Source organism: Dermacentor silvarum, chromosome 4 (assembly GCF_013339745.2).
Source record: "Dermacentor silvarum isolate Dsil-2018 chromosome 4, BIME_Dsil_1.4, whole genome shotgun sequence".
Lineage (NCBI taxonomy): Eukaryota > Metazoa > Arthropoda > Arachnida > Ixodida > Ixodidae > Dermacentor > Dermacentor silvarum.
The window spans coordinates 213,651,586-213,676,130 of record NC_051157.2 but is presented as its reverse complement, the minus strand read 5'-3'; the positions used below and the strand labels follow the sequence as shown (position 1 = coordinate 213,676,130).

The following is a 24,545-nucleotide window of genomic DNA, read 5'->3' as shown; positions in this document are numbered from 1 at the left end:
GAGTTTAAAGGTGAACCTCCGTCTTTGTCAGCGGGATCATCTGAGAAACATTGGAATAATGCCCGGGAAGTGCAAATTTCAAAGCATGTGGCTTAGCAACGACAGCTACAAGAACTGGGTTGCGCCGGACACGACGGATCCGCACCGAGCCACTTGTAAACCATGCGGAAAAACGTTCGACATTGTGGCAATGGGTGAGTCGGCTCTCAAGAGCCACATGAAGAGTGCCAAGCACAGTGGCGTAATGAAGGCGGCGGCAGGAAGCGCGGTGCTAAACTACCTTGCTCCGAGGACAGACGAACGGCGTGCTAGCACAAGCGAAAGACCCACCCACGCGGTTTCATCGCAGGCGATGGATTTAGAGGGTGCTTGTAAGACCTATGAGATGGTCACAGACGCTGAAATCTTGTGGACTCTGAAGGTGGTTACCAGCCATTATTCATACAGGTCGTCGTCACAAACCGCCGATCTGTTCAGACGCATGTTCCCGGACAGCGAGCTGGCAAAAGCTTTTTCCTGCGGAGAAAAGAAATGCTCTTACATAGCGTGCCACGGGCTTAGACCCTTTTTTCAAGCAGCTTTGCAGCAGGAGATTGAAAACTCGGACTGCTACGTCGTGCTTTTCGACGAATCTGGAAACGAGTTTCTGCACCTGAAACAAATGGACGTACATGTGAGGTGCTGGAATTCCTCGCACAATGTCGCAACAAGATATCTCACATCAGTCTTCATGGGGCACGCGACCGCTGAAGACATCCAGGAAAAGTTGTTAAAAGCCCTCGAACCTTTACCGCTTCGAAAGATTGCCCAAATTTCAATGGATGGACCAAATGTCAACCTAAAGTTATTTAGGTCACTGCAAGCGGATTTGCGTGAAAATTACCAAGTGCAGTGTGTTGATCTGGGCACTTGTGGCCTGCACACAATTCATAATGCTTATAGGGCAGGTGTCGTGGCCAGTAAATGGGGACTTGATGTCCTACTGTCAAGTCTGAGCATGCTCTTTGACAACTCCCCAGCACGAAGGGAAGATTTTACAGTGATAACAGGGCAGAGCACATTTCCACTGAAGTTTGTGGCGCATCGCTGGGTGGAGAATGTCAGTGTTATAGAAAGGGCACTAGTTCTTTGGAGCGACATCAGAAAATACATAGAAGCAGCAAGGAGTAAGAATGTGACCCTACCAAGGTGCGCATCTTTCGAGAACTTGTGTGGGTTCCTCCGTGACCCTCTTGTCCTGACAAAGCTGAACTTTGCCCTAACTGTTGCCATGGCTGTCAGACCCTTCTTGATAGAATATCAAGTAGACAAACCTATGGTTTCTTTCTGGCAAGAGACCTGGAGACAGTAGTAAGAAAGCTGCTGATGAAGTTCATGAAATGCTCAATTTTGTCTGCAGCAGTGATCAGTGGCCTTCTCAGGCTAAACATTGAAAATGTGGACAAACATCTTCCACTGGAAAAAGTGGACATAGGCCACATGTGCGAGCAGATTGTCAAAGACTGCAAAGCAAGTACAAAAGATGTGTTCCAGTTCAAAATGGAATGCAAGCAGTTTTTGATAGCTGTGTACAAAAAAAATTCTTGACAAAAGCCCTTTGAAGTCAATCCTAGTCAGAAGCCTGTCCTGCCTAGACCCACGGCTCATGTGCTGCAAGCACAATGAGTGTCTCTTACTGCCTGAGGAAAGTGGTTGATGCTCTCATCACAGCTCAAAGATTTGACGAAAAGCAACGAGACTCTGTTTTAGCTGAATACACAGAGTTGTTGCAACAGGAAAGGAATCAGCTTCGGCTCTTTCAGAAGGGTCTAAATAGGCTGGATGAGTTCTTCTATCAGCTTATCGGCTTAAATTCCTCTTATGTCGAGCTTTGGAATGTTGTCAAATTGCTACTTGTTCTCAGCCATGGACAAGCAACAGTCGAGCGTGGGTTTAGCATAAATCGTCAAGTTGCTGTAGAGGACCTTGCAGACCTGTCCTACATATCGCAACGCATGATATGTGATGCAGTAGAAAAAGCTGGTGGTATTCTGAGTGTCCCCATCACAAAGAGCTGAGGACATCAGTGTCAGCAGCAAGGAACCGCTACAATGCGCACCTTGAGGCTCAAAAACGGGAGAAACTTGACGACATGAGGCGCTCAAAAAGACGTCTGATCAATGATGAGATCGACAACATGAAGAGAAGGAAAAGGGAACTGGAAGCAGTCATCGCTGATTTGACTGTTTCAGCTGATCGCTATTCCGAAAAAGCAGAAGCATCAAATGATATTACATTTGTGGTGAAGTCCAACAGCTTGCGGAAGACAGCGAAAAGTAAAGCTGAAGAGCTGCTAAACATCACGCAGCTTATACAAGAAAAGTCCCAGCAGCTGTTGTGAACTTGCTATAGTTTATTGTGAACATTTCTATTGTGTTGTGGCCAGAAAAAGTGTTCAGGGCTGGAGGTTTGTTATATAATTGTGGTAAAGAATACCAAGGTGATACAAGAAAAGTCCCAGCAATGGTTGTGAACATTTATTAACTTTTTTTTTTTCAATATTGTGGACTTGAGAAGAGATCAAGACGGAACGTTTTAATATAGTTGTGATATACATTTGTTTATTATAAATAAGCGCAATCAAACTATGCTAAATGTTTAGAAAATGTTTGGTGAACATTACCCAGTGAATACAAGACAAATCAGTGCAGCTGTTTTACACGCTTGTTGTGTGTTGTGAACTTTTTTCAATATTGTGGACTTGAGAAGTGATCAAGACAGGACATTTTAAATGTAATTGTGGTGCACATTTATTTATTATGTAGTATAAGTGCAATAACACTATGCTAAATGTTTTGGAAATGTTTGATGAATCAACCCAGCTAATACTGCAGAAGCCTGAGCAGCTGTTGTAAGTGCTCGTTGTGGGAACTTTTAATATTGCGGACTTGAGAAGTGATCAAGACTAGGCATGTTTTACATCAGGGGTTCTCAGGTACGTTCATCCCAAGGAACCCTGCTAAGCTCCATAAAGTGCCAAGGAACCCCCCCCCCCCCCCCCCCCGATTTAACCGAATTATCGAGGGTATCAAGAAAACAAACAAATGCTGCACTACGTCAACACGGTTTTATTTACTCAATGAATCGTCAAATCTTGTTTCTATTTAGCACAAGACCAGTGCGGAAGCTGAAATTCTCTTCATCTCATGACTGATTAGCGCTAGCAGCGGCGAAGGCCTCGCGACATCCTTCGCGGCGCGCGTTTTCATCTGAGACGCGCTTTGCACCAACGGGCGCACATCCCGATTATTTTTTCGCCACTCAGCTGCTCGCCAACAAATTGTCCGTCCATCGCGATGTAGCCGGTGCTTTTTATCTTCGACAGCTTTGCACTGAGTAAAAGCAAAACTACTGCTTGCCGCAACCGCTGTTCATGGACGGCGACCTTGCGGTTCAGAAGGCAGGTGGCTGACGCACGCACCAACTTGGGGCCGTATTCTGAAACGTTCGCCTAGGCGAAATCAGCGTGCGCGCTGATTGGCTGGTTGAACAAAATTGAATGACGTCGGGCTCAACCACCCAATCAGCTCATCCAATTTTGCTAAAACAGCCAATCAGCGCACGCCTGAAAGCGAAAAAAAGAAATTTCGCCTAGGCAAACGTTTCAGAATACGGCCCTTAAGTCAAAACGAAACTACCTTTCGCGGCAAGAAGTGCGGACGAAACCGCGGCCGCTATCGACGCGATCATGGACGGTCACTTTACGGTTCAGAAGGCAGGCTCAGCTCATCCAATTTTGCTAAAACAGCCAATCAGCGCACGCCTGAAAGCGAAAAAAGAAATTTGGCCTAGGCAAACGTTTCAGAATACGGCCCTTAAGTCAAAACGAAACTACCTTTCGCGGCAAGAAGTGCGGACGAAACCGCGGCCGCTATCGACGCGATCATGGACGGTCACTTTACGGTTCAGAAGGCAGGCGGCTGACAGACGCACCAAGTCAAAACGAAACTACCTTTCGCGGCAAGAAGTGCGGACGAAACTGCGGTCACTATCGACGCTGCCATGGGAGGCGACTACGCAGTTGTGAAGGCACGCAGCCGACGCGCGCATCGAGTGAAAACGAAACTACTATTTGCCGCAACCGCTGCGGACGAAATTGCGGTGGTTATCGACGCGATCAGAGATAGCGACTACGCACTTACGGAGGCACGTGGCTAGCCGCCAACGCGGTGTTACGCGCGGCGATAAACGCAAGAATAAAGGCTTTAAAGGCACAATTAGGCACGAAGCGCTTCGGCGTTGCTGTCAGTCACGTGCCGCGTACGATTGCCGCTGAGGACCACGGCGACGCGGACTGCGCCGCTTCGTTTCGGTTGGACGCTATGCCGTTCTTGCTCTTCTGCGGCGCCCATTTGCGGTGCTCCGCGTTTTCTTTTTTTTTCTTTTTTTTTCCTCCAACGTATACGTTGCGTTGGAGGTCAGTGCGCACGCTATCGGCACCTACCCTATCTACAAATAGGAGAAAGACGCATGGTGGTAAGTTACGGCCTCCGAGATTCAAGTGCGAAAGCTTAGGCGCGCTGCCCGTTCTCAGAGGTTGGGCGGCTACACGCTGCTTGCGTATTTATTGCGCAGTTCGCGCGTTGCTGTTACGCACTGTGATGTGCTTTTTGACACTCGGGCATTCGTAATGGAGGTTCTTTGGATCAAGCGCACCTCGTGTTCGCCGTTTTAGACACTTGTCGAGAGCGGGACCAGGGAAAATTTATCAGTGGCTCGCGGAACCCCGAGCAGGGGCCTGCGGAACCCGTAGGTTCCGCGGAACCCACTTTGAGAACCCATGTTTTACATAATTGCAATATACATTTATTTGTTATAATGGATGTGTAGCAAGACTACACTGAATGTTTTGGAAGTGTTAGGTAAGCTTGCCCAGTTAATACTGGAGAAGTCAGAGTAGCTGTTGGGAGTGTTCATTGTGTTTTGGTGAACTTTTTTTTTGGTATTGTTGTGAACTAGCAAAGTGATCAGGGCTAGATATTATTAACGTCATTGTGATTTACATTTATTTATTTTGATATTAGTGCAATAACACTGCGGAATGTTTTGAATATGTTTGGTGAACTTTACCCTGCCTATACAGGAGAAGTCTCAGCCGCTGTTGTAAGCGTTCATTTGGTGTTATGTTCTTGAGAAGTTATCAAGACTAGACATCTTTATTATAATTGTGATACACATTTATTTATTATAAGAGCAATAAAACTAGTCATTTTTGGAAATCTTACTTCTACTTCTACTTTGGATTCCACTTTGAGTCCTTGAAAAACCTGTGACAGGTCCTGGAAAGTCCTTGAATATCCTTGAATTTTTACCTTGGAAACCTGTACGAACCCTGGAGGCAGAAGCGCGCCGCGAAGCTGCGCGGCGGCGCCGACAAGATCCCGGTGTACGAGAACGAGAGGCCGAAGCGGCGCGGCAGCGGCGCCAGGCCGCACGAGAAGATGATCTCCAAGCCGTCTGGCAACGAGCAGCGACGAGAAAGCGTGGCTATCGACGGGCGAACGAGGAGGTCAGAGTTCGAGAGGCGGCTGCAAAACGTGCCAAGAAAGAACACGAAGGTGCCGACGCCCGGTTCAAGAGAGACTTTCTGGACGTTTCGTTCGGCCACAGTTGCGACGTGTGCGACCGGTTGTGGTTCTCGAACAATCTAACCAAGATATCGTCCATTAAGAATGACACCGCTCGAATAACCGCCATCACCTCGTTGCTGCGTGCCTTTCCCGACCACGACGCCACCATCGTCGGTGATGCTTCGCCCCACTCTTCATCATTCACCCCGTGGATATGCTGCCATTTTTTTCTTTAGTGCGATCTCTGTTTTCTGGTGCTCTTTAATCATTTAAAATAAGCACAAACTATCCCCTCTGAAAGTCCCTTTACCTTCCTCTGTTATGCTGAAAAGAAATGTTATTGTTATCTTGCTGCCTGGGCATGTGCTTGTCCAGTTTGAATCAAGTCATGGCTGTGTGCCTTTTTCAGTGTCCAATGTCAAGCAACGAGCAGCAGCACCACACGTGGCTGATGTGAAGCGTAAATTGGCCACCAGGGGGCAACATGAAGGAGGTGAGTTGTTGTCTATTTCATTGTTTCAAGGATGCAACTTTTGCAGCTGAGAATAAGAGGTAGTGCCGACATGGCATGCAACAGGAAATGTAGTTTCATTCGAAGCATAGGCATTATAGCTAGCACATTATTACGCACAGGAAGTCTTGCACCATTTCATGCTGCGGAGTAAACATTTGCAGGTTCACACAAGCAGTCTCCTTTCGAAAAGACTTTCGTCGGTCATTCCTCTAGTCTGTTTTCTTTGTTTGTGTAAGTGGCCCTTCCCAGAGGTGGAGAAACGGGAGAGGCACCACTCTTACTCTGCCTTCTGCTCCTTGCGAGGGGATTTGTTTATATTCCTTCACCTTGGCATTGGTTTGATAAGCAGCAGAGCATGGCACTAGCAAACCATGCTAAGAGCTAACATTAACAAGAGCTAACGGGGGCCCTCATAATTACTGTGGTTTGGCATATGAGAGCCCTGAATATAAATAACTTTAATTTTAAGTCTGTGCATTTTTCTCCAATTAAGTGATTTTGTTCCGCTGTTCTAGCTTCACGAAGTCCACGCACATTGTGTGCATGTAAATGGAGCCTTTATGGCAAGCAGCAGAAAAAACAACATGGTCCAAAAAAAAAAATTATAATTTGCATTGCACTCTTTTGTGTGCAATGCAAATGCAGAAAACACTGACTGCTGGGCATTGTGCAGTTGCAGAAGCCATGAATTCAAATGGATGATGTAATGTTCTGTTCACCGCTGGGGTTTTTTGCTATTTATAATCTGCCCCCCTCATTGCTCAATTAATTTCCCTAATTCTCATGTATGGAACTCGGTTGGTAGTAGGCTATTCGCAAGAACTTTAAGAACTTGTGAAGCAATTCTTATTGCTGAGTCAAGAAACTGTGACTTTTTAAATTCACAATTTGATAGCATAACTTGCTAGATGCATGGTTTTGTTATATTGGGCCATCATCTGTACATATCTAAGCAAAAGGCAAAAAAGATAGATGCACTAGACTTTTTATTGGGCTCCAGTCGATTCAATCCCAATGGAAGGTCTTGGCCAATGCCTATACATTTCTATGGGCAAAAACGAGTTTCAATCCTGAAATTGCACCTCACCGGAGTATTTCAACTTCTCTGATCGGCCCGAGCGCGCCTTGCCCTAATGGGGACCCCAACGGCTTAAACATCTGTCTCAGCAGCACTAGGGGACAGTGAACGCATCAAAGACACAGCAAAAAATGCCTATTTTTATTACTGCCCTAGGAAGATTTCAAGCCATTACGGCAGCTCAGAGTGAATGACTACCGTGTTTTCATGATTACATGTGCCTTTTTTTTTTCTTTCGAGACAATTTCAGAAAATTGTCTGCAAGTTGCAATCAGATACAAAGCCGAAACTGCGCTCATAATGTTAACAGTCTACGGTCAGAACCAGCGTCATTGCCATCACAAGTTGGCAACAGAACGAGTTCCCTTGTAGGATTGCAACAACGATGTTCATTCAAAAGATGAGTCACTTTACGTGCTGAGCTAGCGGCAACGAAGTTGCGTTACATGTTTTCAGCTTTCTAGATGATTGAATGTTTCGCAGGATGAACTAGGGAAATGGGTTTGTCTAGGCGAGGACCACCATCTTGTTTGCAGGTGTTGCAGAGTGGTTCAATAACTGAGGAATACAGTATAGACCACTTATAGCGTAACCGCTTATCGTGCAGGTCTGGATATAGTGCGGTCTTTTCAGACTCCCGTTAATTTTCCCATAGCACTCCATGTATACATGTATCGCTTATAGTGCAGCTGCGGGAAACGAAATACCGGTTACAGTGCGGCTGCCTGGGAGTACGGAAGTCAGCGGAGACGGCGAACGCTTCCCTCAAACGGGCGCCCCAAGTAGTGATCGAGGAAGAAAGAGACAAAATGGAGAAGGGCACGTGGTGCGAACGAACAGCCAGTGAGGCTGAAACCATAATCTTGAGTGCGAGTCGGGAAATATCACGGCGCGCATAGCGAGCGAGGCCCGCGAAACTGCCAACGCCATCCAACGCTCGGCTCGCTTCATGATAACGGCAGTAAACGAAACTTCAGGGAGGGGGCGACGCCGGCACAGCACGGTGAAGGGCGCACGCGGAGACCGTGGAATGTGAGGGAGGAGGGCGGCAGGGAAACCTCGGCAACTCCGCCGCTTTGGTGGCTCCCCTCACCCTCTCTCGTAGCTCCCTCACTCTGACTGTCACCGTGCGCGCCCGCCGCCGTGCAGGCGCCGCCGCTCCAGCCGGCCCGGCGCCAGCTCCCCGAAGTTTCGTTTTCTGCCGGTATCGGGAAGCAGGCATTTGCCAGCGTGGGCAGTTTCGTAGGCCGGCCTGGGACAGCACCGCTGCTTCCCTCTGCGCTGTAGCTGCAGCGTTCAAGGTGAACACGTGACTAGAAAGAAAGTAGAGGCAGCATAAAGGAGAAAGAAGGGTTCACTGCCATTTTCTACGCTTGGCTACGATAGCGTGGCTGAGACGTCGGCACGAGCCCCGTTTACATGAATGCGACAGTGGCGCATCACATTTCCAAGTGCATTTGGGAAATGCGATGCGATGCTGTTTACATGTAGCGACGGTGTCGTTAGAGGTTGCCCTCGGCTCTCGCTTGCTTCTCGGTAGCGTCTTCGCGGTTGTCATCGAAGGTATTGTTAGAAGCCCCCCGCCTCCGTTCAGCCCTCTCAGTAGCGTCGCCTCTAAGTAGCTTCACGGTTGTCATCGAAGGTCTTGTTAGGCGCCCCTGCCTCCGCTTTCGACGATCCTGCGTTTACATGCTCCGTGAGAGTCGACTAGCGTTTGTAAATCTACCCTCGCCTGGTGCATTAATGCGATGCGCCTTCCTAGCGCATTACCGCTGTTTACATGAATGCGATGCGCTAGAAATTCGATGCGATGCGACACTGTTGCATTCATGTAAACGCAGCTACGTACACGCATGTTCCGGCGCAACGCAGAATCGGCGACCTTGGCATTTGAGAGAGGGTGACATTTCCGCCGCGTTTTTTTTTTTTCTTTCTTTTTTTTTCTTTTTGTTCGCGCGCCACATTGGGGGGTCTCTCCTAAGCTTTTACTCTATGGCGGTGCCGGAGCAATGCCGGTCGGAGGCGCCGCCGCGTGATTTGGTTCGAATTAACGAGATTCGACTGTAAATTGAATGCAAACATTCTAGCCGCATTCCTCGACTGTCGCATACGCGTGGCGGCTGGGTGCACATGTTTTGCATATGTGCGGGCCTTGAAAATTGTTGCTTTGGTTATAGTGCGTACGGTACCTCTTACAGTGCGGATATTCGCGACTCCGGCGACTTGCGTTATAAGCGGTCTACACTGTATCAAGTCTGCAATAGACTGTATGGAAACATGTTGTGGCCCATAGGCAGTGATAAAGTTTCCAAATGAGGTGGACAAGTGCTGAAATGCAAGTGTGCAACCCTCTTAGGTGAACAATCTGTGTGACAATGGAGGAATGATAGAAAGGACTGAAGTGGCTTGTTTATAGCAAGCAAGGCAATGAAACCTGCCTGGATCTTTGCCTTGGGCATGCATACAGTTAGGATGATTACAGTTTAGTCTTGGGAGCTCGTAGGATGTAACCAACGCTGATAAGGAAGGTGATGAGGATTTTTTCATCAGGAAAGTGAGCCAGGCAGGCAGGTATAGAGGTTGCATCAAGGTTGGCACCAGAATTTCTTGGAAGGGAAAAATTGGCATCCACCCGATTGTAGCACGAAGTTATAAAGGAAAGCATACAGGTTTCTTTGTCATTTGGGAACAAGGCTCTCGAGTGGGAGCCGATATGTGAACCTTACTAAATCTTTTGTGGTCGTTGTCTTGTTGTATTTCGTCGTCATACTTTATCCCATACTGGTTTCTCAGAAAGAAAGCTTCGCAGTTGGAAAAAAAAAATCGTCCTTGTCTGGGGTTTCTTTCCTTGTCGCTTCGTGCAACAGTCGGGTGGGTTACGATCTTTCCCTTTCATGGAGCTTCCTCCACCTTGCGGGCTTTAGCAGAACAGATTTATTTTTAGTTGTTGCAGTTTAAATTTGTGTTTTCATTTTTTTGTCTGCTTACATTTGTGGTTATAGTTTCTTTTATTCTTCTACTCTTTGTTTCTGGGCTTAGAATGGAATTAGGATTGGATTTGAATTAGGTAAGGTGGCATACTGCTAGGGTGTCTTTCCTTATTTTCAACTAACCCGAGGTCATTCACGTATGACCCTGCAACGAGTGGTCTCTCTGTGCAGAGATGTTTCGACTGGACGGTTTTGAAGAAGATGAGGCAGCTTTCCCTTCTTCGGAAGAAGAGGACTCTGACGGTGAGAAGCAGCATCATTACTGCAGCAGCGCTTGTTCTTGACTGTTGCTATGGCTTGCACTTGCTGGAATGCTTAATGAAAGGGCATCGTTAAGGGTAAGACAACGATTTTGGCTTCCACGCAGAAGCTTTCTCACTGAATGAAGTGGCACCGAATGCCAACCTTAAGTTGAACTTCATTTTGAAGTTTAGTGCTGAAACAGCAATGGGAAATAATGACGCTTAAAATTTGTCGTACTTCTGTGGGCATTTATGATTGCACCCCTGCTGCAAAATTAGCACGCATGGAATGCCTTTGAGATAGGAGCTATAAACTAAGCTTTTAAGTTGTTGCTGCTGACTACAGTGTGGGGTTTATGTTGAGGTGTACATGTTGTGTTGCTTTTAGCAGTCAAGGTTCTTTCAACATCCGACCACAGTGTAAAATATACTATCTTTAGGTGAGGACGTTGCCCAACCAGCAGCGAGGCACCATTGACCAGTTAATAAACCACGAGCATGCGTCCGACAGCTCTCTGCCGATTGTTGTAATTTACTGGTAGAGCAGCACAACTTCATCACTGAAACGTGGCCTCCGAGATAGTACCATCACATCTGCAGTGGCGGAGGCCACAGCCGAAAATTTTGTTTCTGTAGCAAGCGCTGTGTTGTTGCAGGCTGTTTGAAATCACATAGACGTGAGCCGTATCCCGGCGTCTCTGTGATTTCGCTGAGAGATGCATTTCGGTTGCATGTTGAGAGCTGTTCTTCACTTGCCTTGCGCCACTTTATGTGAGAATCACAGAATTGCTAAAAAAACAAACAAGTATCAAGTTCACGAAATGATATGAAAAGTTATATAATTTTGTAAATTGCACCTAGTGGTACCGCTAATGCGGACAAAATTGATGGATTATACACCACTGTAAAATGTACCAATAATTTGTAAATAGGACTTCTGCAAAATCCTCATAAACATTTTAACAATTTCACGTAAACTGCGTATTCATATCTAATTTGTTCGCTAGAAGTCCTCTAACAGGTGCAGTTTGAACAACTACACTATCTGTATTGAGTGCAGATTTCTGAATTTGTAAACTTCCTGCTTAAGCACGCCAATTTTTGACACTTCTCAAAAAATTTGGAAGGGTTAAATCAAAAGTTGCTAGAATTTAAGCTTCTCTCAAGTGGAACGAGTTTCGTTCAAATCAGTCCAGGGGTCTCATAAAAGCATTTCTGCATTTTGCATGTGCAGTCAAACCTCGTTAATACGTAATCGGCTGGGAATGACATTTAGGTACGCACTAAACGATGTACGAATTAACTGCCAATGCCAGTTTAGCGGCTACTTACCGGCCGGAAAAGTACGTCACGATGCTCTGAAACACATGCACTCAGACAGGCTTTATTTGAGGGTTGGCATGTGTGATCTTCGCTTGCTGCTGTGGTGGTCTTGCCGCGACAACGGCATTTTGGAACTCGATAAGGCCGCGAGCCAGTTTGTCCATGAGGCTCTACTTACTAACTAAATTAACAAGCACGGTTTAACGTGCGCAAGTAAACATGAACACATCTCGCTCGATGAGCGCGGAAATTCGCTGTCAAAACACTGGAGTGAGGAGGCCCGGCAGCAGCAGCAAGGTCTCTTGCTTCAACGCGAACTAGACGTCGAAGGCACAACGCATACGAAGCTACCGGCACTAGTTGCACTTTGTCTGCAGATCGCTTTGAAGATGAGGCCCGCGCGGGCGTGCACTTTTTTCACGTCGCAGATTGCTTTCAAGATACGGCACCCGCGCGGCTGCCGCCGTAGTAAACCCCTCTCTTTCTCGCCTCCCCCGCCGTGCCTCGCACGCGACAGAAGCGCGCTTCCGCCCCGCCTTTCTCCCTCGCGGGTGCGAGATTGAGCTGCAATCGTCAGTTGACCCTTGCTTGCTGAATTGGATTCAACGGCGACAGCGAATTCGCACCCCCTACCGGTAGCTTCTTCGCGTTAGCGGGAGCTAATCTCGAAGGCTATGCTTTTGTGCACTGCAATTGGCAACAGCTGTATGAGCAGAAACTACGTCATGGTGGCCATGTTTTAAGTTCACTATCTCTGGCAACTGTCGTTCAGGCATCGCAGCTCGAGAATCGAACGTCTGTGCACATGAGATTTTGCCGATTTTGTGCCTGTGCGTGTAGGACAAGAAAGAAAAAATTGGGCAATAAGTGACTACGGCTTAAGCGGTCAGCCAATACATGGGGTTCAATGGGGGCTGGGTGGGGGAATGTTCGTGAATGCGTTTAAACCGCAAGTGCACACTAAACGGGCATGTATAATGAGGTTTGACTGTATTTGAATAGGAAAACTGGTGTTCATCCCCAAGCTCATGCTTCCTCTTAAGCGATACAGCCACAGTATTAGATATTTTATAAAGCCTATGCACAATGAACATGCCTGCTCCATGCAAAGAATTGTTAAGTACACAAAACGCACAAGAAGCACCTTTAAAGACTGATTGTTTCGAAATAGAGAAGCATGGAAAGAGCGCCTGGCCACATGCCTTTGATCAACGAGCTACCCGATGGCAGGGGACCTTGTCTGGCAGCCGTGCACCGCGTGCTGTCCTCACCTAAGAATAGTATCTTCAACTGTGCATCCTGCTAATTATTTAGGTTTCTGTCTTTTTTTTTAAGTATACTTTGCTGTGATATAGTTGAATTTGTTCTTATATTTGACTTTTCTTTAGGGTGTTGAAGTGTGCAGATTCACAAAGACAGCTCACAGCACTCGTGTTTAGTGATGCTGAAGATGCAAGCAACGTACTTAAATGAAATTTCAACACATTGTAGGGAACGTAGGAATGTTTACTTTCCAAATAAATTTTCAGTCGTAGAGTAGTGGTCATCTCATGCGTTTCCTCTCCTATGCATTCTGTTCTGTCACTCTGTAAAGTTGCATTGAACCCATACCCCCTAATCTCATCCTTCAGCAGCTGTTTTGTGATGACTTAGAGTGTCTATTATCAGGGAAAACATGTATTTTGGGGGAATTTGCAAATTCTGGAAAATTCAGGGCAATGACAGCGAATTTTCACCCCAGTTTCTATGAATCAGGGAAATTAGTACCTACACGGGTTATGGTGCAGCTAGTGGTATGGCAGAAGGAAGCAATGGCTTCAAATGAACCTTTGCAGTTTTGCAAATCATGGCACCTTTCACTGGTTTTGTGGACGTGAGCCTGACTGGGGGGTGGTTGGAACATGCTTGTAACACATTATTCGGTCGAATCCGATAGTGCGTTCCGTCTGACAGACGGCCTGCTGGTTGTACTTCAAAATTGTGGGCTCGCAGAAACTTGGCAAGCTATAAACCACCATTTATTTCGCTGCACCTGATCTGCCAGGGAATTTTCGTAAAAACAGTCAAGGAAAACGGGGAACAATATGGGCGTATAAAAATGCCAACATGACAGACATGACATGTGCCCTTTGTCTTGCAGACGGTGCAGATGGAGGGGGCAACAGCAGCAGCAGCAGCGCCCTGGATGAGCCCGTGCGGCACTGTGCCTACTCACTCCCAGTCGACATGCCAGGATGGCGCCCTCGCGATGATGACCACCAGGCAGGCCGGCTTTCCTTTGCCAGTCCTATCGCTCAGTTGCATACGTAGCGGGCAACGCTGTAGAGGCTTAGCAAGATTTCCTGCAGTAGCTGCATTCACACCAGTTGAGTGTCTTTTACCAGCAATCACGCGAAGTTGTTCTTCATTTAGGCTCGGTAATAAATGAGTAAACTTTGTTATACGGCTGTTAATACATTTTTATGGATCATTTGGCGTTTTGCTGTCTTCCTTTTCATGTTTTACATTTGTAGCCTGTCACGGTGCCTCACGTGCAGGCTTGCGTTGGGCTAGCACAAACATGTGCGACCACAAAACTTGACCACTAAAAGTGCGGAGTTTCACATATTGATGACTCAATGTCTTTAGTTGCTTCCACAGCGTTGCACGCTAACTATGAAACGGAGTACACTTATAGCTGTGCTTTAGGCCCTAGTTTTCTTCCACCCAGATGAAAATCTGGCACTGCTATATGCGAGCTTTTTTACCGGCACTGTGACGTACCGTGAGAATGCTAGGATATACAAATGATTCACCTGGTCTTAGACACAGCTTGGTCTGAAGCATGTTAATGACTGCCAGAATACTCAAAATTAAAGATGAAAAAAAAAAGTTAAGGGCCCTTAAAGATTTTGAAAATAATTGGGCTCCCTGAATCTCTGGAAAACTAAGGTTCAGGGCAAGCTCTGCACAGCAGAACATTTTAAGCTAGCAATCTCAGCGTCCGCGTTACACAGCAAATTGTGTATATCAGAATATGAAAAGGTAAATTTTTTTCAAAATAATATATTAAAAATGGGTTGCATTTTAAAACTGCATAATTTATTTTGCCTCCTGCGGCGTCCTCTCCCAATACTGCTGTTGCAACATTGGCGTTGAACTCAAAAGGTAATTAAACAGTCTTGCTTAATTCGATCGCTATTTGAAAACTAGTGTCCGCCGTGTGGAAAGAATGAACAGTAACGAAAGCATGATCTTATCGGATAAATGTTAGTTTTGAAAAATTACGACAGTGATTGACTGGTGTCAATTATCATTGTCAATGTGAATAGCATTTAGGCGATACATTGGTAGCACATTCATACACACTTTACACATGTTTTATGCAATGTATTCTGATATTTATTTTCACATTATTCCCATGTATGCTTTGTTTATTTATATATCATCATTTCGTTCTCATTTTATTACTTCCTCTTTGATTTCCATCATTTCCAATTCTCCTTCTACATTGTTGCTGATGTTGTTGCCACTGCTGTTATTTGACTCACCGCTACCACTTCCCAACACAGCAAGTAACGGGAAGTACTACATAGTGTAGTACGAAACATACTTAAACCTTTTCAAGCGGCCAATGACGCCTCCCTGTCTCATCGTGGGTATGAGGTCAGTGGTACACAGCTTCGTCTTCCATGAAATGTGGGTACCACTAGTTTTCCAGTTAAGAGACATCAATATTAGTCACCTGACACTATCATCGGCATCCTAATTATGGTAAATTAGCACATACTAATATCGTCTTCTCCAGCCGGGTCCTTGTGGGCCTCGCCCCTGGAAGTGTTACGGCGCCTCTGGGCCTCTGCACAGCAACTTCCGTCTTCCATGTGGCGGCGGCATGGTATTCTGTCCTTGGTATAGCTAGATGGCAAGCGGCAACCATTTCGGAATAACCACATAGTCGCGAACACAGTCGAGAAGCCACCTACAGTGCCACAGACACAGTAAATGTCCGCTTTATATAGTCGCGTTCCCGTAATGTCCCTGCAAACCCAGTTTAAACAATGCCTCCAGTGACAGTAACAATAATGGATGATAATGTTATCACATGTTCCGAGCGCAGTTGCGCCGACAGCTGCAACACAAACGTCATGAACACAGCAGATAGTGAGTGACGCCACACCGGAGGTTAGATCGTTCACCCGTCTGAAAGATGTTTTTCTAGCTGAAAGAAATACTATAGTAGAACCCCGCTGTTAGGTTTTTCACGGGACCGAAAAAAAAAAAAACGTAAGAGCCAGGAAATGCAAGAGCCGGTAAACAGGAAAACTTAAGAAATGGGAGTAGTGTTGAACTGCACACAATATCATTTTAATTCTTACGTGTGAAAAAAAATAGTAGTATCGCCCTGAACTGCACACAATATCATTTTAATTCTTGCGTGTGAAAAAAAATCGTAGTATCGCCCGACAGTCGAAGTATCGATTGCGATAGTAAATTAGTAGACAGCTATACAAAGTAAAGCCCAGACCACACGTACGCTTTCGGACGCGCGTAAGCTCGCGTCTACGCGCCTTGCACCTGCCGCGCCTAGCGAGGAATGGCGGTTTGTATCCACAAATACGTGCGACAGCGCGCGCTCACTGGCTTTACTCGTTGACCCCTTGGCAGACGCCACTTCGTATTTTGTTGTTGACAGTACTTCAATATGCTTCGATATCTATAAACGTAATTGTTATATTTTTGGAGCTGTTAGATCAGCACAAAAAGTGAAGAAAAAGCACTTTCTTGCATGGATAAATCTGCTTAACTGAGAGTTGAATGTACCGCGCCGTCGCTGCATAGCCAGGCGTGTCGACGCGAGGCAGCTCAGGTAGTGCACTCTAGCTCAGCACAACCCTGCCCTCTATCCCTCCCACCTCGATCCCTCGCCTGTGCCTCGAGCGCAACGGAAGAAGGCGCACTTCCTCCCTGCTTTTCTTTCTTTCGCGCTCGAGACGCGGTCGTTTGCTCCCCTCGCACATACAGCATACGGCGCGCGGCGACGGGGTTATCGCCCTTGGGCTTTATACGGAACATCCATGAGCCAAAACCAATTTTAGGGCCGCAACGCGTCATAGACACCATCTTTAGATAGCAAATGCGGATCTCAAGGGCCATACTTTTGCTGGCGGAAACCGAAAATACGTAATAAGTGTCGCCCTCGGCACTTTGGGCGGCCAATGCCATCGACAAGCAACCAAGCCAAGCGACATGAAAAGTCAAAATGGCCGCTTGGGCCGACGCGGTGTGGCAGTTCGCAACGTACGATGCGGGAACGGTCCCACAGTTGCGACGTAACAGCGGGGTTACCAATGCAGTGATTCCACTCCTGCGCCAAAGTGCGGCAATTGGGATTTACTGCGCCATCCTGATACAATCGACGAAAATTGCGCCTAACTGCGCCAAACAGTCTCGGATTTGACGGCGTCTATCGCCAATTGCACCACCGGGGAATTAAAACGTTCAACGTGATGATAGGGCAAGCCTTAGTTGCAACCTTAGCTGCAAAGAGGAGACAAGAAAGGTCTAGCGCGTACGTCCCAATTAAGGTCACTGGAACCTGGAAAGTACTGCAGCCATTTTCTCTTAGCCGCCGCGCCGCCGATTGGTCAGTTGCCGTCAGGTGACCACTTTCCACTATAGATGGAGGATCTAAGCCGCGCCGGAGGACATAAGCAGACAGACATCGCTCGCACACGCCGCGCGTACGAGTCATCAACGAGGTCAGATTTTGCATTTTGTATAATTTAGTGTATATGTAACTTTCGTAGACTTAAAACGAAAGGAAATGCCCGGGTGTTACACGTTCGGGTGCAGCAACCGCCGGGAGTTCGGGAAAGCGCTTTTCGCAATACCAGTTAAGTGGAAAGAGCCACAGCAAGCGCCGTGCTATCTCTGGCTGCACCGGATAAAGAGCGACAAGTTCACTCCCACTTGGTGAACTTGTTGATAGTGTCGCAAAGCTGAGAAGCTCCTTGCGGTATTTCATCGAACTCCCTAAATGCCATAATGTGATGGAAAAGCTTCTTTGCGTATTTGCTTTGAAGACTGCGGTTTGCCTTGAGTAAACAAAGCGAGGAGATGTTCAGAAATATACAGAACCGAGCAAAATGTGGCTTGAAGAGCGACAGAATACGGGCGGCTGTGTCAAAAGTAACAAAGTGTAGTGAGAAAACCACTGCAATAAAGATCGATCGACCTGTCAATGTTGAAAATTAAAATATAGATTTTCTCGTGTGTTGTTTAAAACAACACGAACGTGACCTGGGTAATTCTGTTTTAGTATCCCTTTTCTTGTAGTGCAGTCAGGGACCGTTTATTTTCGTAGAAGTATACATCTGTATGAAACATTTCGTGCGCGGTTAAATCAGTAGCCACGTTAGAAAGCGATAATATCCACGCATATAAACGATTTTGTGGCAGCGCTTGATACCTAATCATTCGAAAAAAAAATCTTGTGTTACACACGAGCATCGGGATCGCTTTGCATTTAGAACGGGTGGTGCACAGTTGAATGCTTCACTTTCCGAGTGCAGTAGCCGACCGATTTTCCGGACTTCGCGGGGACTGAAAAATCGAGCAGTCCAAAAACCGAACAGTCCGAAAAACTCGCCCCCCCCCCCCAAGAGAAAAAAATGAGGCTTATGGCGAATTCCATTGGGAGAACAGGAGCACTCAAAAGCACGCTGAAAGTGCTCGTTCCACAGGCGACGTGTTTCAGTGGTCGAACAGGAGTGGGAGCGCCGTCATCCAGTGGTAGAACAAGAGCAGTTTCGCTGCGCCGAGAGCAGCTGGGAGCAGTCCGGACTGCTCTCGCTTGAAAAGCGGAGTACGGAGGAAGTCACGTGGCTTAAACCGTCATATCCTCCTCATTTCTTTTTATTTTGCTTCAGCCAGCGCGCGCGGCGGCAATGGCGGCAGCCTAGCGTGGTTTGTGTTTTGACACCGCTGATTTTGACGTCGGTGATACGAGCGAGATTCGCAGCGATTTAGCGACAGATCCTGGCATTTCTAGTCCGCCTTGCTTCTCGTCGGATGCGCGGGGGACAGCGGCAGCAAAGCGTCTTCGCCTTGCTGAAGTGCTTGAGACGCTCGACGGTGACAGCAGCGAAAGCTGCTAGAGCTCAACTTGAGATGATCTTCGCAGGCGGAAACGTTGTGGGATGCGTCGGCGCTGCACAAAAGTATGTAGTACGTGGCCGCAAACGGTGACAGCGTTAAGCCCGACAGATTACAAGACGATCAGGCGTGTTCTGCCGCTCTCCTGCAGAGAATGGTGGGACGTCGATTGCTTTAGTCACATGGTACATTTCTCCTCACAAGTCCCCCTCCCAACTGCTCTCCGAATGCACGCCGTATTCCAGTGGCGGGTCGAGTGTGCCTGCTCTCACTGCGCTGTCACCCGACTCCGCACTGCGCGGCGCCCTGCTCCTCTTCTCCCAATGGAATTCGCCATTAGAGTGGCTTAAGAAAAATGTCGCACTTTCGCCCAAAAGGCGGAGCATCGATTGCGATAGCAAATTAATCGACAGTGATACGAAGTAAGGATGTTACTTTTATCGGCCGTATAAAGTTGTACATATGCGCTTACTAACTAAATAAGCACAATGTCACGCCCGCACAGGTTACATGAACACATCTCGCTTGATGACTGCGGGCAAATGGACCTTCGCGCTGTCTATTCTCTCGCTTCAACACAAACGTCAAAAAAAAAAAATAACGGCGCATACGAAGCTAGTGGCACTCGTCGCACACCCTTTGTACCCATCGCTGATCGCGGGCGCACACTTCGGCCACATAGCAGATCGCTTTCAAGATACGGTGCCTGCGCGGCAGCTCCGTCGGCAGCAGCCGCAAGAGCAGAATGCAACTCCCCATCGTCTCCGCCGCCTTCTCCCCGTGCCCCGCGAGCGAACGAAGTCCGCGCGCGCCTTTGGCCGCCTTCCTCTCTCGCGCGGGCGTGAGATTAAATTACGGTTGCTGGCTGACCCTCGCAAGCTTTCACCCGCACACAGATTACGGCGCAACCGAAACTTAAAAAAAAAAAACGGATTCCGCTTAAGTGATATCACAATAGTGCCGAGCTAACCGAACAAAAAAAAGAAAGAAAAAGAAAAAAAAGAAAAGCAAGTGCAGCATTTTGGAACATTTTGTCGGCCAATGAAGAGCGGGCATGGCCTCGGAGACGAGGGGATAGCGTGCGTCTACTAATCTTGAAGGCTATACAAGGGGGCACTGGAAGCCGAGCCCGGCCAAGCCAGCGGAAAATCCAACGTGGCGGCCTCTAAGATCGGGTAGCTTGGCTCGGAGCGAGCGATTTAGTCCGGAAAATCGAACATTGGCACCTAGATTCGTCCGAAAAATCGCTCGCGAAAATGCATTAGGTCTATGGGAATCCTGCCGGTACATGTATGAAGTCCGGAATATCCAATAAGTCCGAATTTTTGGAGTCCGAGAAATCCGTCGGCTACTGCACTTGTAATTTACATCGTAAATGCGGTTTTGTTTGTGGATTTCACAGGGCCCACTGCAGCAGCCACCGTGCTGTTCTTCACTGTAGCAAGCCTAGAAAACTCGAGGAAGAGCTGCTCGCCTTTTCCGCAACACGTCGAATAGCTACGAGGGTGAAACAGTTAATGTAAACAAGCCCGAGGTTCACGTAGGCCTGCCACGCATAAAATGCTTAAAACACGAGTAATGTTGCTTAAATATGCACGTTGTTAAGCAATTTAGTATACTCTTTGGATAGCTTTCCAGCGAGCACAAAACTTATCGGGAAGGAGAACAAACGAAAAAATCCCCTGATCGAGTGCCCGTCCTGTCGCTAGTCTTGCTTCATCCAATTTGGCGCCTGTAAAAATATTACGATCGTACTTCCATGTACTGCTCCGCACGCACAGTAGATGCACCATCTCATCTTCTATGTAAAGGACGATAAAATGTGTCGATTTTCGATAATATAAACAGCTGAAAGCGAAGCTACATAACTGAGCCATAGACTAAAGACCAACTTTGGCTGAGCTGCCGCCGCCCGAGAGACGCGTTATACCAAATCTGGCAACAACAGTGCAGTGTTGCCTGCGCTCGCTCCGGCGGTTGCGGTACTTTCCAAGTTCCAGTGACTTTAGCCGTGCCACGCACGGCGCCGACACGGCGTCTGCCTTGCAAGGCGGCTCGACAGCAAAGTGTGGTTTCTGCCGAGGCTCGCGGCTTCAAGGTTAATTGGCGATTCATCGGCGGACGTTATCTACTCCGGAAACGCAGCTTGTAGCTTGTTTGAAGCGCAGCATGACGTGGTTATAATAACTGCATGCCGCCAATGTGTCCATCATTTCTGTTTCTGGATATTACCGATGACATCTGGGAAAACTAGCAATATACGAAACGATATCAATTTGTGTCTGTGTGTGTTGCATGCACACAAGTGCATTTTTTTCTCCACGAGATCTGCAATAGATGGAAATGTTTACGAAGCTTCTCGTGAGAACATAAGAATTATTCAGGTAATTGAATGTAAATTGCAACTCGCTTTATCGAAATATTGCAGGATGTGAAATATCAGCTGCTCCAAGCTGCTCCAAAATACCAAATTGCCTGCTCCAAAGTGCTCCAAAATGAAATTTCTGATTCTCCAAAATTTGCTCCAAATCATAAGTCCGCAGTAGCATCACTGCCAATGCATTGGGTTCTATGGGAACTGTGCCGGGGCCGGCCGAAAACGACGTAACAGCCGGGAAAACGCAGCACCCGGGAATGTAACAGCGAGGTTCTACTGTATTTGCATTTAAAGAATTGTCTGGTAGTCTGTATTGGGTATGCAGCCACTCTGGGGTAAGTGAAATGTCTTGTGCATGCTGCTGAGGGTGTATGGGCATTAGGGTAAAGAAATGACTTAGCCAAATGCACAAGTCACATTTGTTCAAGCATTACAAATCGTACATGCTTCACTTATGATACAGCATGTGGGGGTCCTACGGTCTAATCTTGGAGTCGTGCTCGCTCCCTATTCGTAGTGAACCCGCTGTGGTCGGAGGGGGTTGGCTTGAATTGGCATCGTGTGTCTTGCTGTCTGAGTCTCTTCATGCCGTTTCTGGACCCTACGTGTCGAACGTGGAGGTGCCATAGCCGAACAACTGTCATATTTCTTCAACAAATTGTACACTTGTAAGCCTCATAACTCGTGTTGAGCGCAGGTTTCAGTTGGATGGATTATACCTATTACGGCCAAGTACCGTAAAAACCCGCATATAATACGAGATTTTTTTTTTTTTCTAAATTTTAACATGTAAAATTTCTGCCTCGTATTATATGCAGATCCCAAAGTTTTCAGCCTAAAATTTGCGGTTTCAGGCTCGTTTTTGCTCATTGCTATCATCATCAAGACTCGTAGCGGAGTATGCGCCATCTTGCAGTGGCGTCGGTAGGCTGTTGCTGCTTTCAACGGGCGCCATTTTGACCACGCTAAGAATCGGCACGTTCGCTAGTCTATCTTGCACGATGTCGTGGTCCCGGCATCGTTTCTAGCTGCCTTTAAAAGGAAAGTTATTTTAGCTGCCGAGGCCATCGGAAATTGCGCCGCAGGGCGGCACTTCGGCATCACCGAGGGCAGCGTTCACGGCTCGGATGACATCCCAGTTGCAAAGTTGGTTCTTTATTCTATGGTCGCAACGGCGGCAGAGAAGTGCATTTGGCCTTCGCAACGCCGTCGCTGCGGTGGCAGTGGCTCCCCTCGCCATCCCTCTCAACTCCCTCGTAGCTCCCCCCACCTTCGACTGGCTCCGTGCGCGCCCGCCACCGCTCACGCCGGCACGGCACCAACTTACCTCTTTCCCTGAAGTTTTGTTTTCTGCCATTGTCGGGAAGTTGGCCGAGACGTCGGCTCGTACAAGTGTGTTTCGGTGCGACGGTGAAACGGCGACCTTGCTATTTGAGAGTGACATTGCCGCCGCATTTTTTTTTTTTCGTTTTCTTTTTCTCCGCGGGTCTATCCTAAGGAGTCTATCCTAAGCTTTTTCTCTATGGCGGTGTCGGAGCAATGCTGGTCGGAGGCGCCGCCGCGTGATTTAGAGCGCTGATAAGGGCATTGTTGGTGTGCCGTATGTTCGAAATAACCATCGCAAATGCTTTGTGTTCGAATTAAAGGGCGTTTTCGCCCATAGGAATACGCAACTTTGACGGGACCACAGCGTCAGTTCGAATTAAGCGTGTTCGAATAAACGAGATTAGGTTGTAAATGCTTTCTGTGGGTTTTCCTCGCTCGCATTATATGCGGATGAAAACAATTTTTTTCGTTATTGCTATCCCCAAATAACACCTCGTATTATATGCGGATCCGTATTATACGTGGGTTTTTACGGTAAACTCTCAAACTCAACTACTCCTGCTTTGATCGACAAATGTGCTGCCAAGCTCTGCCTGTATAAATGCCGAGTAAGAGGCTAAATTTAGTTCCGATTGCTTCATGCATGGTGCGACCACAATGCCATGTGTGCAAGTGCCCCATGCATGATCGAGTAATGGCTTTTTTCCTTTGCAACAATAATTCCAGAGTAAGGCACATAGGTAGTACGGTTGCAAAGATACAGTCGGTCCCGGATATATCAAGCTTGGATATATTGAATTATTGTCTTATCGAACAGTTGACATCTCCTTCGAAATCTTGTGCAAAAGTATAGCAATGTACTACGCGTTTATCAAACTCCCATTCGCTGTCACATTTGACATATCGAACGCTGCACTTCGTTGTTTGTGCCTCTGCAAGTGCACTTCTCCTAACGGGGTTGCGATCACTTTTCACACCTTCAGAAATATTTAATCTCATCGAGTTTGAAGCGGAACTGTTTTGGCAGATACTGTCAAACAACGGATTGAATCTGAAGGGCAGTGCATGCAACTGAGGAAAGATTAGTGGCATGTACGTCTCAGTCTCACGGCACATATGAATGGCTCGTGCAAACTACGGCTGTTTGTTATCAGCAAGATTGCCACTCTGCTTGCAGAATGCGAAAGGCCTCCTGATCCGATGCGTGCGTTTCACAAGAAAGCGTAAATGACACTCAATCTTTTCACTGAGTGGCTTCATGCATGGGATGTGAAGTGAAGATGTATGCGACACCGAGTTTCTCTTGAATAGACAGCGCCTTCCCTTTTGCGAACGGCATTTTAGGTTTCTGAGAGGGGCCATAACGAGTGTGACCTCAATCCTCACTTTGACAGATTTGCGCATTAAATTTTGGATTTAACAGAGCCACCACACGCCATATCCACACTTCGCAAAAAGACCTCTCATTTTCCCCCCATCGCGGTAGTAGCACGTAAGACTCGTCGCTGTACGATTTGCGGGTCTGCGCTCAGCGCGTTTCATTCATGCTCGTGGGGCTACACGTTATTGGGAACGGATTTGGATGTTTTGCAAGCTGAAAGCCACTTTCTAATCTACCGTATAGTGCGGAATATAGGTCGAGGTTTTTTCGAAAAAATATTACTAAAATGTCACCCCTCGACTTATATACCGGTCCTTGGCACAATCTCAATTGTCGTCTGGCAACATGTGGGGGCCGCGGACTTTTTGGCATCCGCATCGTTATCGCCTCCATCTTGACCGACGCCCGACGCTGTTCGACCGACGCCATCTTCTCTTTTTGGGCTTTTTTCTATGGTGCAGCTATCGTTCTTGGAATTGATCTTGCGGCCACCTACAGAATGAGTACTGGTACTCGACGTCACTTCGCCGCAGCGTTCAAAATGAAAGTGATTGAATGCGCGGAAGCC

The 24,545-nt window shown here is 47.2% G+C and overlaps 1 protein-coding gene across 3 annotated transcripts in view; it reads left to right on the top strand.

The window, feature by feature from the left end:
* The window catches only part of LOC119450935 (uncharacterized), a 118,331-nt gene that overhangs the window by 88,817 nt on the left and 4,969 nt on the right, over positions 1–24,545 (top strand). For 2 of the 3 annotated variants that reach the window (XM_037714399.2, XM_049666354.1), the window contains 3 exons: positions 6,019–6,102; positions 10,363–10,434; positions 13,897–14,018. In XM_037714399.2, the coding sequence (XP_037570327.1) occupies positions 6,019–6,102; positions 10,363–10,434; positions 13,897–14,018 (278 nt within the window). Of the gene's footprint in view, positions 1–6,018; positions 6,103–10,362; positions 10,435–13,896; positions 14,122–24,545 lie in introns of all 3 variants that reach the window. The other variant, XR_007466611.1, reaches the window with a different exon arrangement.